Source organism: Carica papaya, chromosome 8 (assembly GCF_054855325.1).
Source record: "Carica papaya isolate Zhongbai chromosome 8, ASM5485532v1, whole genome shotgun sequence".
Classification (NCBI taxonomy): domain Eukaryota; kingdom Viridiplantae; phylum Streptophyta; class Magnoliopsida; order Brassicales; family Caricaceae; genus Carica; species Carica papaya.
Genome location: NC_142316.1, coordinates 31,227,958 through 31,243,277, shown reverse-complemented (window position 1 = coordinate 31,243,277; position 15,320 = coordinate 31,227,958). Strand labels below are relative to the sequence as shown.

At 29.0% G+C, this 15,320-nt stretch overlaps 1 protein-coding gene across 1 annotated transcript; it reads right to left on the bottom strand.

Annotated features, from left to right (window-relative positions):
- Positions 1-2,509: 2,509 nt before the first annotated feature.
- ARR9 (response regulator 9) lies at positions 2,510-4,691 on the bottom strand. The gene is made up of 5 exons (XM_022052712.2): positions 4,206-4,691; positions 3,960-4,078; positions 3,793-3,870; positions 3,271-3,341; positions 2,510-3,130 (listed from the first exon to the last, which is right to left on the bottom strand). Exons 1-5 carry the CDS (start codon positions 4,309-4,311, stop codon positions 2,728-2,730), a joined length of 777 nt encoding a protein of 258 aa, XP_021908404.2. The 5' UTR covers positions 4,312-4,691; the 3' UTR covers positions 2,510-2,727.
- Positions 4,692-15,320: the final 10,629 nt, after the last annotated feature.

Below are 15,320 nucleotides of genomic sequence, written 5' to 3'. Positions count from 1 at the left end.
GAAGTATTTTATTTAAATTTAAAAAATTTTAGTATTATCATTGGTAGCCTACAAAATTATTTTTTATTATAATAATTAAGGTTCAAATAATATTTTTAATAATAACAATTAAGAAAAAAAAAACTTTGTGATATGTCCTCTTGTAGTGACTGAAGAAGAAAAAAAAATGGAGGAAACGACGCCGTTTTAAAGAGGGGAAAAACGACGTCGTTTTGGAATGGGGGAAATAAGGTTACAGAAAGAGAGAGAGGAGAGTCGGAGCGGAGAGGAGCGAGAAGGGAGAGAGAGGAAGGCCACGGACGGTGACAGCGATATCGGTAGAAGGAAGGAAGATGGAAATGGGAGGTACGGTGAAAATTTTGGTTGCGTAGGTATAGTGTGAGTTGTAAATTGTTTGCAGATTGCGGAGTTCGTAGGTGGCGTGACGGAGCTGAGAGGTGGAGGTAGGCGGTGGAGCATGTGACTGTTCAGTGCATTCGCGGAGGAAGCCATGGAGAGAAAGAGGATGGCGACATTTGGGGCGTACGGGAGATCCATGGAAGAGTGTGGAGTTTGTGCGAGGAGAGGGTGAGCACAGAGGGAGGGCCACTGAGAGAAAGAGTGAGTGAGAAATTTAGTGTGTGTGGGGAATCTAAGATGACGGGGAACTTGTGTGCGTGAGTGGAGGTGCGGAGTGAGTCGCGAGCGGAATGAGAAGTATTCGGTGAGTGTCCAGTGGGAGGGATGAGTGTAGTGATTGTGGCGGAGTGAGTCGGGAGGCTTCGAACAGCCCTGGGGAGGCAGAAGAATAAAGGAAGCGTGGGGAGATAGAGGAATACGAAAAGCAGAGCGTGAGGGCTGTGAGGGAGAGAAGAGTTCCGGACTGTGCAATGGAGGGGACCATGATATAGGAATCGGGGTGTGTGATGAGGTTCGGGTGAGGGAAGAGATGTATCATAACAGTAGGGAGAGGTAACTTTGGAGGGGGCAGAGAGTCTAGTTGCTTGAGATTGTGATGGCACAAGAGGGGATGGTAGAGTGTGGTTTATGAAGGGAGAATAGGGGCGTGTCGGTAGTTGTGTAGTGTGAGTGTGTGGAGGGAAATATATTGGTATAGCTGCTGTAAATTTAGAGGTCGGCGAGGGAACCTTGCCGGCGTATGCGTGTAATGGTATTTGGGTGTGTGTGGCCTAGTAAGGTCGAGAGGTAGAGGAGAGTGTATTAGTCGCCGATATTGGTGACGTTGGATAACGGTACTTGTGTGTGTGTGTGTGGCCTAATAAGGTCGAGAGGTAGAGGAGTGAGTATGGGTCGCCGATGTTTGTGACATGAGATTGATGGTACCTGTGTGTGTGTATGGGGCCTAAAAAGGTCGAGAGGTGGAGGAGTGAGTACGAGTCGCAGATGTTGGTGACGTGAGATAATGGTACTTGTGTGTGTGCGTGGCCTAATAAGGTCGAGAGGTGGATGAGTGAGTATGAGTCGCCAATGTTGGTGACGTGAGATGATGGTACTTGTATGTGTGGGAGGCCTAATAAAATCGAAAGGTGGATGAATGAGTATGAGTCGCTGATGTTGGTGACGTGGATTAATGGTACTTGTGTGTGTGTGTGGCCTAATAAGGTCGAGAGGTAGAGAAGTTGAGTATGGGTCGTCGATATTGATGACGTGAGGTACTGGATTTGTTGTTGTTGTGTGTGCTATTGATAACCAGAACTGTTCTTTTGGGGTAGGATCTTGATGGCTAGTTGTATGGAGGTTCTACAGTACGATTTGGGTAGGATCAATGCATATAGACATTTCTGGATTTCTTGTCATTGCATACTATACTTGTAACTTGATTTTTATCGTATTGAATTATGTGAACTCACTTTTTATCATTAACAGATGAAGTAGAAATGGAGCCGGGATCCGAGTTGCTGGTTACGGAGCCTAGTCTTTAGCACCACAAGGCACGAGTTTTCTTTGTGGTGGGTTGTAGTTTGTAAAAGTTGTTCTAGTATGGATACTGATTACTGGAGATGTATGATATGGTTTTGACTATGTGATGTATATATAGAATTGTATGTACATTATGTTTGAACAATGAACTGTGGACAAGTTGTTTTTATGTGTGATTGAATTGGCAGGGGATTTGTGTGTCAGAGTCATGGAATTGTGTTATCTTACGTCGTAAAAAAAAAAAAAGAGAGCGTTACACCTCCTGACTAAAACTTAATCATAGTATACAAAAACTGGTTTAAATATGAGAAAAAATAATAATAATTAAGTCGGTTGAAACAAAACAAAATTATTAATGCTAATTTATCACGATGTATATCTTATATTTAAAAATTTTATAGATTATATTATGAATTAAAAGAGTGCACATAATCAAACTAGTATTTTTTTAAGATGTAATTATCTAACATTAAATATTTTATTAGTAACAATATTGCATCTTATTAGAAATATATTAACTCAAAAAACCCAACATTGAGAACAATTCTTCAAATATCAAAATCATTTTTTTTTTTTGTCAAGATTGAAATTTAATCAGCACAACAAAATTGGATTAAATATTTTCATGTAAAAATGTATACATGAAAGTCTATACCTCCAAATTCCTATAAACCCTGTATTATCAGCAGGTCATAAATATAATCTACAAAAAAACAAAGAGGGAGACCCAAAAAAAAAAAAAAAAGATAATCTGAATTACATTGTTTAATTTATAAAAAAAAACAGAGAATATTTTCCATGATCAAACTACACCATGGTAGTGATGCCATTGTATCTGGGTCTCGTTCTCCCAGGCGAAATCCCCTCTTCCATGGCTTTCCTCTTGCTATTACTGGTTTGTTGTGAGACAAACTCTTTTCTGACTGACTCTTCTTCCTTCTCTGGTTTTTCCTCTTCCTGTTTTTGATTATTGAACTTGGTTTTGGCCGATTCTTGTCCTTGCCTCTCTGGTTTTTCTTCTTCTTGTTTTTGATTATTGAACTTGGTTATGGCTGACTCTTGTCCTTGTCTCTCTGGTTTTTCTCCTATTCCTCCTTCCTCCTGTTGATGATTCTTGAATTTGGTTTTCATCATATGGGGTTTTAGTTTATTCAAATCAGAGAGTTGCACTGGTTTCAAGAAGAATTCCTCTGCTCCTTCCTCCAAACATCTGTTATCCATAAATCCAGTTATAACCAAAATTATCAATCTAAAACTGAAACCCTGATTTCCCAGGAAAGGAAAGGAAAGGAAAGGAAATGAGAAAATAGTAAAAGTTTTGTTTGTCAGGTTTTTGTCTTTTTCAATTACCTGCTGATCCTAGAAGGAACATTCTCAGATGACATGATAACTACCGGTATGTTTCTTAGAGATGAAGATTCCTGCAAAATCAGAGAAACCAAACGAACGTCTGTAAATTTTATTGGATCACTGTGATTATTCTTCATCAATAAAGAGGACCCATTTGAGAAAACCAATTTTTTCTTTAAATCCCTGAATATCTTGAGCATGATTTGTTTTGATAGGAAAGTGGGTGACAAAATATTCCAAGAGATTTCCATTGACTTTCACTCATTAGCAAGTGGCAATAATAACAAGACCCATTATCTCTGCAACTTTTTCTTTAGTTAAATATCATCATTTTGGGATTGGGGGAAAAAAAAAATCAAATCTGGTAAAAGATTTTTGAGAGAATATACATAATTTTTATAAGCATAAAAAGAAAAATGATCAACCCAAAGTGGAAAATGATTGAGGGAAAAAACAGAGGAATATAATGATGCAAGTAAGAGAAAGAGAAAAAAGACAAAGGAATAGAAACCAAAAGCTTACTTTGATTTTCTTGAGCAAATCATAACCTGTCATGCCAGGCATACAGTAGTCTGTAATAATAAGATTCACTTCAACTTCCTGTACAACAACAAAAATAGAAAGAATTAAAAAAACATTAAAAAAAAAAGAAAATAAAAGAAGAAAAAAAAATGAAGAGAAAAGTGAACCTGATGATTATTGTTTGGGGAAACAGAGGGAGAGTCCGGGTGATTGTTGTTGTTTTGGTCATCTTCTTCATGGAACCCCAGAAATTCCAAAGCCTTACTACCAGAATCAACAGTTGTGACTGCGAAGAAAAGTCGCATAACAAACAATAACCATAAGAACCCAGTTCGAATCAATTTCTTGTTCTTTTTTAATTTCTGTTTGGTAGGCGAGAAAGCGGAAGAAAATACAAATGAATGAATGAATACCTTGGTAGGATGAAGTTTTAAGGAGCCTCTCAATGAGCTTTCTATCTATAAGACTATCGTCAACAGCTAAGACATGGAACTGAGACTCCGCTGCTGCCATTCCCATTGCAAAATCCAAGATCGAAGCTCAAACAAGAATCGCAGAGATTAAACAGACGAGGCAAGAATTTCTTGAGCTGCAGTAGTTTCTGTTAATGGAGGCGGATGAGGAGGGAGAAAGAAGATTTAGCTTTGTAGGTAAATAAGAGTCAGACCCACCAATATCCACGACCCAGAAAGCAAGATCCGACCAGATTTCCGCCCAAATCTTGCAAATTTTGCTAGTTGATTGGGTTTTGAATTACAAGGGAAGCAATGAGCGAGAGAGAAAGAGAGAAGGAAAAAGAAAATGGAAAAAAATAAACACGGAAGAAATGACGAATACTAAAATGAATACAATAATAAAACAAATCTATATGGAGGATTTTTCATGGAGATGAGAAGGTGGGTTTGTTTATATATCCTAGTATATGTTAATATGGGAAGGTGAAGTGAGAGAAAGAAACACCATATATATATATATATACACACACACACAGCAATAGCATTAACAGTTTCACAACTACTAATGGTAAAAGGAAACGGTAATTTTGAAGATTATTATATTAAATACATTTTTAATTGCTTTAAAGTATTAATTTATTATTTCTTCTGTCGATTAAGAAGATAAAATAAGTAAAATTAATTAAACAAACTGCTAAATCAATTAACCATTAGAACCAACCAAAATTGAGCCGAATAATCTGGTCGTTTGCTTGTTTTTTTAACTTTAAAAAAAAAAAAAAAGCCCCCCTCAATTTACTCTCCTAACCAAACAGTAAAAGGAGAATACCGGATAAATTTTTACAGCAGGGAGATAAAAAGTTAAAAAAGGAGAAAGAAGGGGGTTGGGGGGGGGGAAAAAAAAAAGGTGGGGGGGGAGGTGGGAAGGTGGGACCCACCAAAATCTGGAAGAAAAGATACAGGTGACGTAAGCAAAGGTGGGGGATTTTAGTCTAAACGTGAAATCATGTGGCGCTTACCGTATCTTGAGCAGGTGGGGGAGAGTGGTGGCAAGGAAATGGCAATTTCTTTCGATTCCCTTTTAGGATTTGCTTCCCATGCCATGCCATGCCATGCCATCCCATCCCATTACCCCATCCCCATCCCCATCCATCATCCATTCCTATTAATATATTTTATTTATTAATTTATAACTCTCTTCTTCTTTTTCTTTTTTTCCTATTTAATAAAAAAATTTAATGTCTCTTTTAAATTCATTCACCCATCCCATCCATCACTGCACATGCATTAACATTCATTCATGCATCTACTTTTCCCCTTATTATTCCTTAAAATATATAATTTAAGGAGACGTTAGATAATTAACGATTCATCTATTTGTAACAAGAAATTATTATAATTAATAATACATTATTTTATTTTATTTTTAAATATATTTAAAATAAATTAAATATGTAGATTCATGGGTGGAAAGTCCAATTTAAATCTTTATCGACCTGCATTAAAAATTATTAAGAGATGATAAATCGGACTATATATTATATACATTAATATCTTTTAAATATTTGTTATTATTTAAAAAATTAAATTTCATACTTAACGTTTTGATATCATACAGTAAAAACTTAATGTATGCTTTTTTATAAAATTATGCATGCGTATTTTATCATAAAATATAATTATATAATAAATTTCTTGCATGCCCACTTATTAAGCTTCATATATATACTATACTATAATATATGTGATACATATATATATTTTTTCATATTAAATTTTTAATGCAAATCATTTTAGCCTTACTCAGCTGTATTATATTAGTATTTATTAATTTTTACCTAAATTTAAAGAAGAAAACATGTTTTTTATTTAGAACAAAAAAAAAACTTAAATAGTAACTAAGACTAACCATACAATTAAAATTCTTCAAAGACTTGGAAAAAGATAAACTTATAGGAAAGCCTCCTTCCCCTTTATAATAAAATAACATTGAGAAAAAGTATTGAGTCTGGTTGGACAAAATCTAAAAGATATTTCACAACAAGATTTGACACTAATTCAAATCCAATTGTAAAAAAATTTCCAAATTAAATTTATATCAACACATCAAAGAAGAAAACAACTTGGGAATTTTCTTCTCATAATTTGAATGTGGAAATTTCCTTCTTGCTCTCCCTCTCCCTCTCTCTCTCTATATATATATATATGTGTGTGTGTGTGTGTGTGTGTGTTCAAGATTTTCCCATTGACTTTCTCTTGTAATATCTTGATTTTTGTCCCAAATACAACGCTACAAAACTTGTAACTTCCTTGAATTTATATTTAACCAAAAGGGTCAAGGGATACATAGTGTAATAATATCACATTATCTTTTTTAAAAATCAAAATCTTTGGTAGACTTTTGGAAATATTATCGTAAAAATTAATTTAGTATTTAGAACATGAGTAAAGAAAAAATAGAATGATTGGATTTTGAAGATCCATTGATTTGTTGTTTATTCATTTTGGTTAGGAGACAAAGTGTGAACCTATAAACACGTATGAAGAAGAAGAAGAAAAACAAGGCACATGCACAGCATAAATAGTAAAGCGAAAAGCACTTTTTTTTTTTTTTTTTGGTTGAGTGGGACCAAACACGGCCTTACAAATTAAAATCTTCCAATTACTTTCCTGTTCTGTTTTCACGCTTGATTGGACATAACCGTGTAAAATGTATGATTCAAAGGTGGCCAACGTTGTTTTCAATCCTCTCCCCCCCCCCCCCCCCCCCCCCCCCTTATTATCATCATCATCTTCATTATTATTATTTATTTATTTTTCCTTTTACTTTTCTTTTACAAAAAAAAATATTGTCGGAATGGCCCAAGTTAATTTTCTCACCATTTTCCTAAATTAAAATAAAAAATTTAATGTATTTTTTGCGTTTTTTATAAAAGGATACGTATTATTTTTTTTAATAATATGAGAATTTTTTAAGTTTATTTACAAATTGTGGGTCGCGGTGTATAATTATTTCCAACCAACTTATGTATATTTTAAAAATAAATAAAAAGAAAATCGTAGTCAATAATCGGAATTTTCAAAAAAAATAAATAAATAAAGAACGTTGAAACTGAGGTCTAACTGTCAAGTCAATCCTCCACCGTTGTTCGTTAATTAGTCAATACTCATAACCCACGCCTTTTAAGTAAACGCCAATTATTATATATTTACTCATATAATTAAATATTTAAAAATTAAAGCAAGCGGTGCATCATGCAACACCGTTGATTTTGCTTAAAAAAATAATCTTGATTTTTAGTTGTGAGAAAATGATTCCCCGACACACTTTAAGTTAATTGTACAACCTGTCACACACAATCGACACTTGCAAGATTGTAAAAGGCTTCTGGTGTGGGGCCGTGCCAGGAACATGACGGCTGATCCCATGCTTCTCACCTCTGCTAACAACCGTGGACTCGAGTCTTCTTTTGCCCCCTCTATGGGCCTAAAGTTGTCCCATTGACCCACAGCAATAATTAAAAATAAAATAAAACACTTTTCCTTTTTTTGGGTGGTAAGATCACTTTAGTTAAAGTTTCTTATTTTTTCTAAAATAATATATACTTTGGTTACAATAATCATATATCATATATATATATATATATCTATCTTATAATAAAAACAATAACTTGGGTAAGATTAATTCATCTAGTTTCTTTTAAAATATTTTCTGAAATTTCGAACCATAGTTTAGTATTTTCCTTCTCATTTTTGTAATTTAAAATTTTAAAGTTCTTTCTCCAAAACAAAAAAAAAAACAAAAAAAAAAAGGAAAAGGTATTTTGACCTATCATTTAAATAAAACTGAAATAAAAATTTATTTATTTTTTTAACGAACATTATAATAATTATAGTTATTAAAAGCATCCATGCCTTTATGAAAATAGTGAAAGGAAACGATGGGAAAAATAAAAAAAGTACGAAGCTAAAACTAATATTCTAAATTCTAGATAATTATGAAACAATATAAATTACCATTTATATCATAATATATATATATATATATATATATGCGAGTATGTTTTTATTTACTTAAAACATATATAACTAAATAATACGGCTATACCATTTGTTTCTATCTTAAACGACTGAAAAAATTAATTACAATTTTATAATTTTATATGGTATAGAGCTCAAAATCATGGTCTCAAGTTCTCTCTCTCTCTCTCTCTCTCTCTCTCTCTATAAATCTATGAAGTGTTTTAATTATATGTATCTACATTTAATCCCAATTAACTTTTTCTTTAGTCCCAACTGAACTTGAAACTTGCTACTCCAAAACTATAACATATATGTATAGACATACATATATACCTTGAATTTTTTAAAATAAAAAAAAATATGAAGAAAAAACATAACCAACCCGATTAATTATAATAAAATGTGAGTCGAGGTACATGGACAGATATATGGGCATAGTGGAATAATATTGATATGCTGCATGGATGTTGATGATAGGGATTTGGTGCACAACTCTAGGTTCATTATATTCCATAATGTTGGACAACCCTAAATCCCTGCAATCTTTAGATTCTAACAGACTTTGTCTACTCCACAGGAACCTTCCATGTTCTCCTCTCTAATTTCATCATCTCCATTTGACCCTACCTAATATATCCATATGTATGTATACCACTTAATTCCATTTCTTACAGCTATATTTACTTCCCACTCATCTTAATCTAATTAATTTCTTGCAAATCACCCATTTATCGATTGGTCATGATTTGAACTATTATAATCTTAATTGTGAAATTACTTGGAAACAAATAGAACATTTAGATGGTTTCTTAATACTTATAACTTATAGTTGAAGATTTCATTTACCAATGTGATATATAAATTAATAACTTTGACGCGATAATTCTAAAACTATATTTTTTTTTGTTAATTATGAGAATCGAATCTAAATTAATAAAAATTTGTGGGTCAAAACGAATTTTATTTGAAGTATTTATGATTATTAAGCATTCAAATTTTAATATTTTATTTTATTTTATTTTATTGATTAAATAAATTACTTGTCTATATATGTTACACACACACACACACACACACATATAGATATATATATATATATATAAATGCATGCAACATGCATGTCGAAATACACATGATCAACAACATTTAAGTCATGTCACTTTCTCCCTTTTCTTTTTAACTTTCAAACATGTTTGCCATTATATATGGCATTTTACCAAAAGATGAAGAATATAAAGGTAGGGTAAGGTTTGTAAGCATGTTTTTTTTTTTTTTTTTTTGTTATTTTTTAAACTTACTTTGAAATGTGAATCATCTCATGTGAAAAAGAAAAATAAATAAAGCATAAAACTAGTATAACAAACCTGTAATTTATTTTTCTCTCGTATTTATATCATTTAAGATTGATTATCAACTTAATTCTCAAAATTTGTCATTCGGTACAATTTCGTTCCTTGTTTTTTTATTAAAAAATAAAATAAAATTATGTATTTCAAATAAAAAGGAAACATCATAAATCAAATTATAATTAAAAAATAAATAAATATTAGTAATTAAATTACAATGAGTGTACAACTTTGAAACTAATTCGACAATTTATCCTATAGTCTAAAGTATATGCATGCATGTGTTACATATTCAATATAGAATGATAAAATATTTTATTCAATTTAAAATATAACTTTTAAAATAAATTTATTGAAATAACATTTCATATATGAGTTGAATTTGTCCGTATTTTACGTATTAAAAGAATCTGTTACGTGTATTTGATATTAGATCAATATATGTATCAAACAAAAAATATTTTCCAAAATTGTAGAACAATAATCAGCATAACTTTGGTAAGTAGAAAAATTTATGTGGGTGGTCCCTAATTGTATTTTTGTTATGGCTTAATTTGTATGTATGGATACATGTATGCATATATATATATATATATATGGGTGTAAGGATGGTCCCCTTGCTTCTCACTTTTCCCTGTCTTTTCTCTCATATTTGTTTCCCCCCTAGTGAGGATCTGAAGAGAAGGTTGGCCCCTAAAGTTTGATTTTGGTACCACATTATGTTGACATAAAATTGGGCACTCATCACCATCTTCATATATGGTTGTGGGTAAGATATGGTTGTCCCTATTAATTATAATTAATCCATGACAAATTTCATATTTTTAAACCATTTATATTCTTACCTACTTTTGTTTGTAACTACCACATTAATTCTTTTTTAATTCACATAAAATCTGAGTTCAATTTACTAATTTTTGTTTTTTTTTTTAAAATAAAACATAATAATTATATATTACAAAAAATAATATATAATTATAAGATAACCCGATATTCAATAATTAAAAATTCAAAATTATTAAGCGAATGTATTACATTATAAATCTAAACTATATTAGATTTTAAGTCCAAATAATAAGCTGTTAGAAATTAAAAAGTATAAATTATTCATTATGAATTATTTGAATTTTTATTTAAAACACAACAGTCAAAAGCTATATATGTATGTATGTATTTGAAGGTAACACAATTCAAGAGTTTGGAGAAGCCACACATTGAATATATACATGTGCATATATATATATATATATATAATTCAAGTTTTATTATTAGATTGTGTACATATATTTTGAATCGTTTATTCTTGTCTCTAACTAATTTGTTTTATTATCCTTGTCACATCCTTTTAAAATTATAAGGATGCAAATAATAAAATATTTATAATAGATAATATATTTTCAATTAATGTTTTATAAATTATTTATTTTATTTTTAAAAATACTTTATATAAATGTTTAATTTTTTTTTTAAAAAAAATAAGAATTTTACATGTTCTAGATATTTTTTGAATTACTTAAAGAAATATAATTAAAGCATTAAGATATTTTAAATTAATTAAATATATTTTTATTTAAAAAATAAACAGTTATATATATATATAATATTTAAAAAATAATTTTTTATAGAAAAATAAAATTATTTATATGTACATTTAAGTATGCTATAACATACATACAAACCCATTAAATTAAAGTTGTAAAACAAAAAAAAAAAACTTTATTAATGTCACAGAAACGAATCTCTAACACCAAAATTTTCAAACTATTTATTAGCCTAACTCATCAACCTTACAAATTATAAATATGTGTATATGTTTATATATATATATATATACATATATTTTAAAAGTCAGCCTTACTTAACCCAGGGTAATTAAATACGGATATACGAGTTTGTGGCAATATTTTATATGATTTTGTGTAATCATTTAGTTTGTGTGTGTGTGTATGTATATGTATATGCGAAATTATTTGATAAATATTAATCCCGTCAATTACAAATTAAACCTCTATATATATATATATATATATACTATTTGACTTTCAAAAATATTTGGTAGATATAATTTTAGGTCAGTGTCAACTCAATAACAATATTGATATGCTCGTAGATGTAACATGTGAAGAGATATTGTGGACCAATACATATCAAGGGTTTAATAGTGACAGTATATATATATATATATATATCTATATATACACACACGCACGCACACACACATACACACACACACGCAAATATGTATATATATATATATATATATATGGGTGAGTGTATATGCTTTCACGCTGGGTAGAGACAATAAATTAAATAGTATTGAACAATTACAAATAATAATATTATGTACTTATGATTTAATTAACTTACCAATCTTGGATTTATCAATTTATTTGTAAGATTTATTAAATTGAGCACATGAAAACATGGTTGGGGGGGGAGGGATAATCTTAAGAATTTATTAGAGTATTAAATAAGGGAGATTAAGTAAGTAATTAATTAATTAAGGTTTATAAGTGAGTAGGTGACCAATGCGCATTAAGATTTTTAATTAAATAATTAAAATTAAGTTATAATTAAACAGATAACGGGCTTCATACAGTGAACATCCACCAACGTTATTTATTAAAGAGATTCGTTTGTACTTGGAGATCTCTTTGAAGAATATAAACAACTAGACAATCAAGAGATTAGTTGTCTCTATGGAACCATATATATATATATATATATATATATATGTACGAGTGTGTATATCTATATATATATATATATACACATCAACATACAACTAGATAATTATTTAATGTATTTTATACTTGTATGAAATTAGTTGGATATGCATCTATATAAATATACAGATTATATATAATGTAAATATAATATTGGAATGCTTAATTATGGATACCAAAGTGACATTAAAAAATGGTATTTAATAAAAGTTGAATCACGTCTGCCAATGGTGGAAAATTCGGCATTAGGGCAGATACACCAATATTTTTTTATCATTTTTATTAATTGATACAAGAGTTATATGGTCTAAAAAAATTACATTCCATCATATATATATATATATATATAGCCGTAAATTTATTTTCATGAATATGAATGTTTTCGATATTTAAAATAAAAGCATGAAATTTGAAATTTTGAAAGGCTCAATAATTCAAGTTTGCAAAAATTAATATTTCAATATTCTAATGTTGAACATTTGGCCCGTCAAGCACCCAAATTCCAATCTTACATGAAAAAATCTTAGATTATATATATATTTTTTTAAAGTACTTAATAGTAAAAAAGATGTTTTTTAAAATATCTTCATTCCAAATTTAAATATTACCATATGAATTTTTTTTTTCAATCATATAATAAAAAGTTGTGCAACTATAAAATTACTAAGAGATTATATATATATATATACGTATTAGGAAAAAAGTGGGCATATTTCACTAGATTCTCGTGCTTGTTGATTAAGATATTTAATGTAATTATGTATAAATTAATTGAGATTACAAGAATTGCAAGTTGAATTATTATACAGCTAAAGCGAAAAAGGCTACATTTGAACCTTTTAATAACCTACTTGTTTAATCGACATAGGATATCAAGAAATATTGCAACCAAAATTAATTAGATTGCATAATTAATTAATTAATTGACATTATTACTCAATTAATTAATTAATTAATCTCACTCTGTTCTATACATACATACATACATATATATATATATATTATACGTGCGAAAAGAGCTAGCTTTAAAAGGCCCTTATTTCGGGATTAGTGATATATTGTCACATCAAAACAACATTTAAAAATTCACATTTTACTTTGTAATGGCATTATTGTTATTTTATACAAAATATTTATTTTTTATTGTTAAATAAATTTGCAATAAAAAGTCATTATTTTTTTTTTTTTTTTTTTTTTTTTTTTTTTTTTTTAATTACATGTTTTAATTTATATTACGATCATGGAAATTATTGTAATAGCATTACAGAAGATAAATTATTTTACAGCTAATGAACTAGTTAGCTTATTATTATAATTTTATAAAATAATAAACTATAGTTCTGGTTAATTAATACTACTTCGTTGAATAAGACACGACATAGGCGGCTGTTCCAAGAGAAATTTCGATTTGTGGTTGTATAGATTATCTACGATCAACAAGATATACATATATATATATATATATATGTATTACACACTTTCAAGTTGAATTTGCAGGGTTTAACATTATAATATTTGGTTTTAATGATGTTAAAAACTTAAGTTACTGGTATGTTATTAAAAGTGTAGTGATTAAATTATGATAATGAATTAAAATAATGAAATTATTATATAAAATCTAAAAAAGATTACAGTTTTATAATTAATTGTTTAATTTAATCAAATATAATTTCAGGCGACGAACAAATCATGCAGAAATTAAACTGTATAATAATTTTTATGATAATATATTTGTCAATCAGTATTTTTAAGGTACATTTTTTAAATTAATTTTGATAATATTTAAAATAATTATACTTAAAAAATCATTTAAGGAATTATTTATTATTTATAAGAAATTTTTATCATCTATACACCAAAAAAAAAAAAAAAAGGCATATAATTTCAAAAATTAAATTAAATTATCTTATATATTATAATCCTTTTTAAAGGAATTTAAATATTTAAGTAGAAATTGATTGAAGTCAACTGAGCATCCAATGACCAAATTAATGAGATTATTATTTATAAGAATAGAATGGTGACAAGACAATCTCTCATTCCAAGAGACTGAGCGAGCGAGCGAGTGAGTGAGTGATTGTAAAGGAGTTCTCAAAATCATGATTTTTGCCGGATATTATGGCCCCTGCTTTTTTCTTAGATATCCCTTATAATTTACAATTAAATAATTAATGTGATTGTTTGTTAAATAAATTATGATTAATTCCTAATGTAACAGATAATTACGTTACAATAACAAAAATATAAATGTGAGTTAAAAGACTGCCTAAAATATCAAAACACACACTAATCGGACCGTAGAATTAAACTTTTATGTTTGTTTAAATATATATATTTATATATATTTTTGTTACAAACAATGCCTAATGGTGGTATTGTTGAGCTTAGCCCATAATATTAATAATAATATAAAGATTGAATTTATATTGGGCTTAGCCCATAATCGATGCCCAGTCTAAGTCCGGTAGATTATTTTTCTTTTTTTTTTTTTTTAAAAAAAAAAGTGAACAGCTTTTTTTAATAAAAAAAAGGAACAGCTTTGAAAAAGTCTAATCCAACGGTCGAAATTGAATTACGTTCCATTAATATTGTGAAACTCATACGTCCGTGGAATATCATTCCAATATCTTGTCTCCATAATTCATTACCTTATTTGTTGTTAGAGCTTTAAATGAATTTTTTTAGACATTAATTATTAATTTTATAAAAATAAAATTTTATTTTTTAAGATTATTACTTTATAATTATATTGACCTATAACACTTGATTTAATAATATTAAATACTTAAATTTATAATAACTAAATTTAATTATATTTTTAATGCAAAATAAACACTTTATAGTAATTAATTTTTTTAATTTAAAATAAAAAATTATTTTATTCTCATTAAATCTCGAAATTTAATTTCCTTTAGTTTTAACCATAGGGTGGTTTGGGTTTGGCCCAATGCTAATGTGAAGTGATTATAAAAATAAAT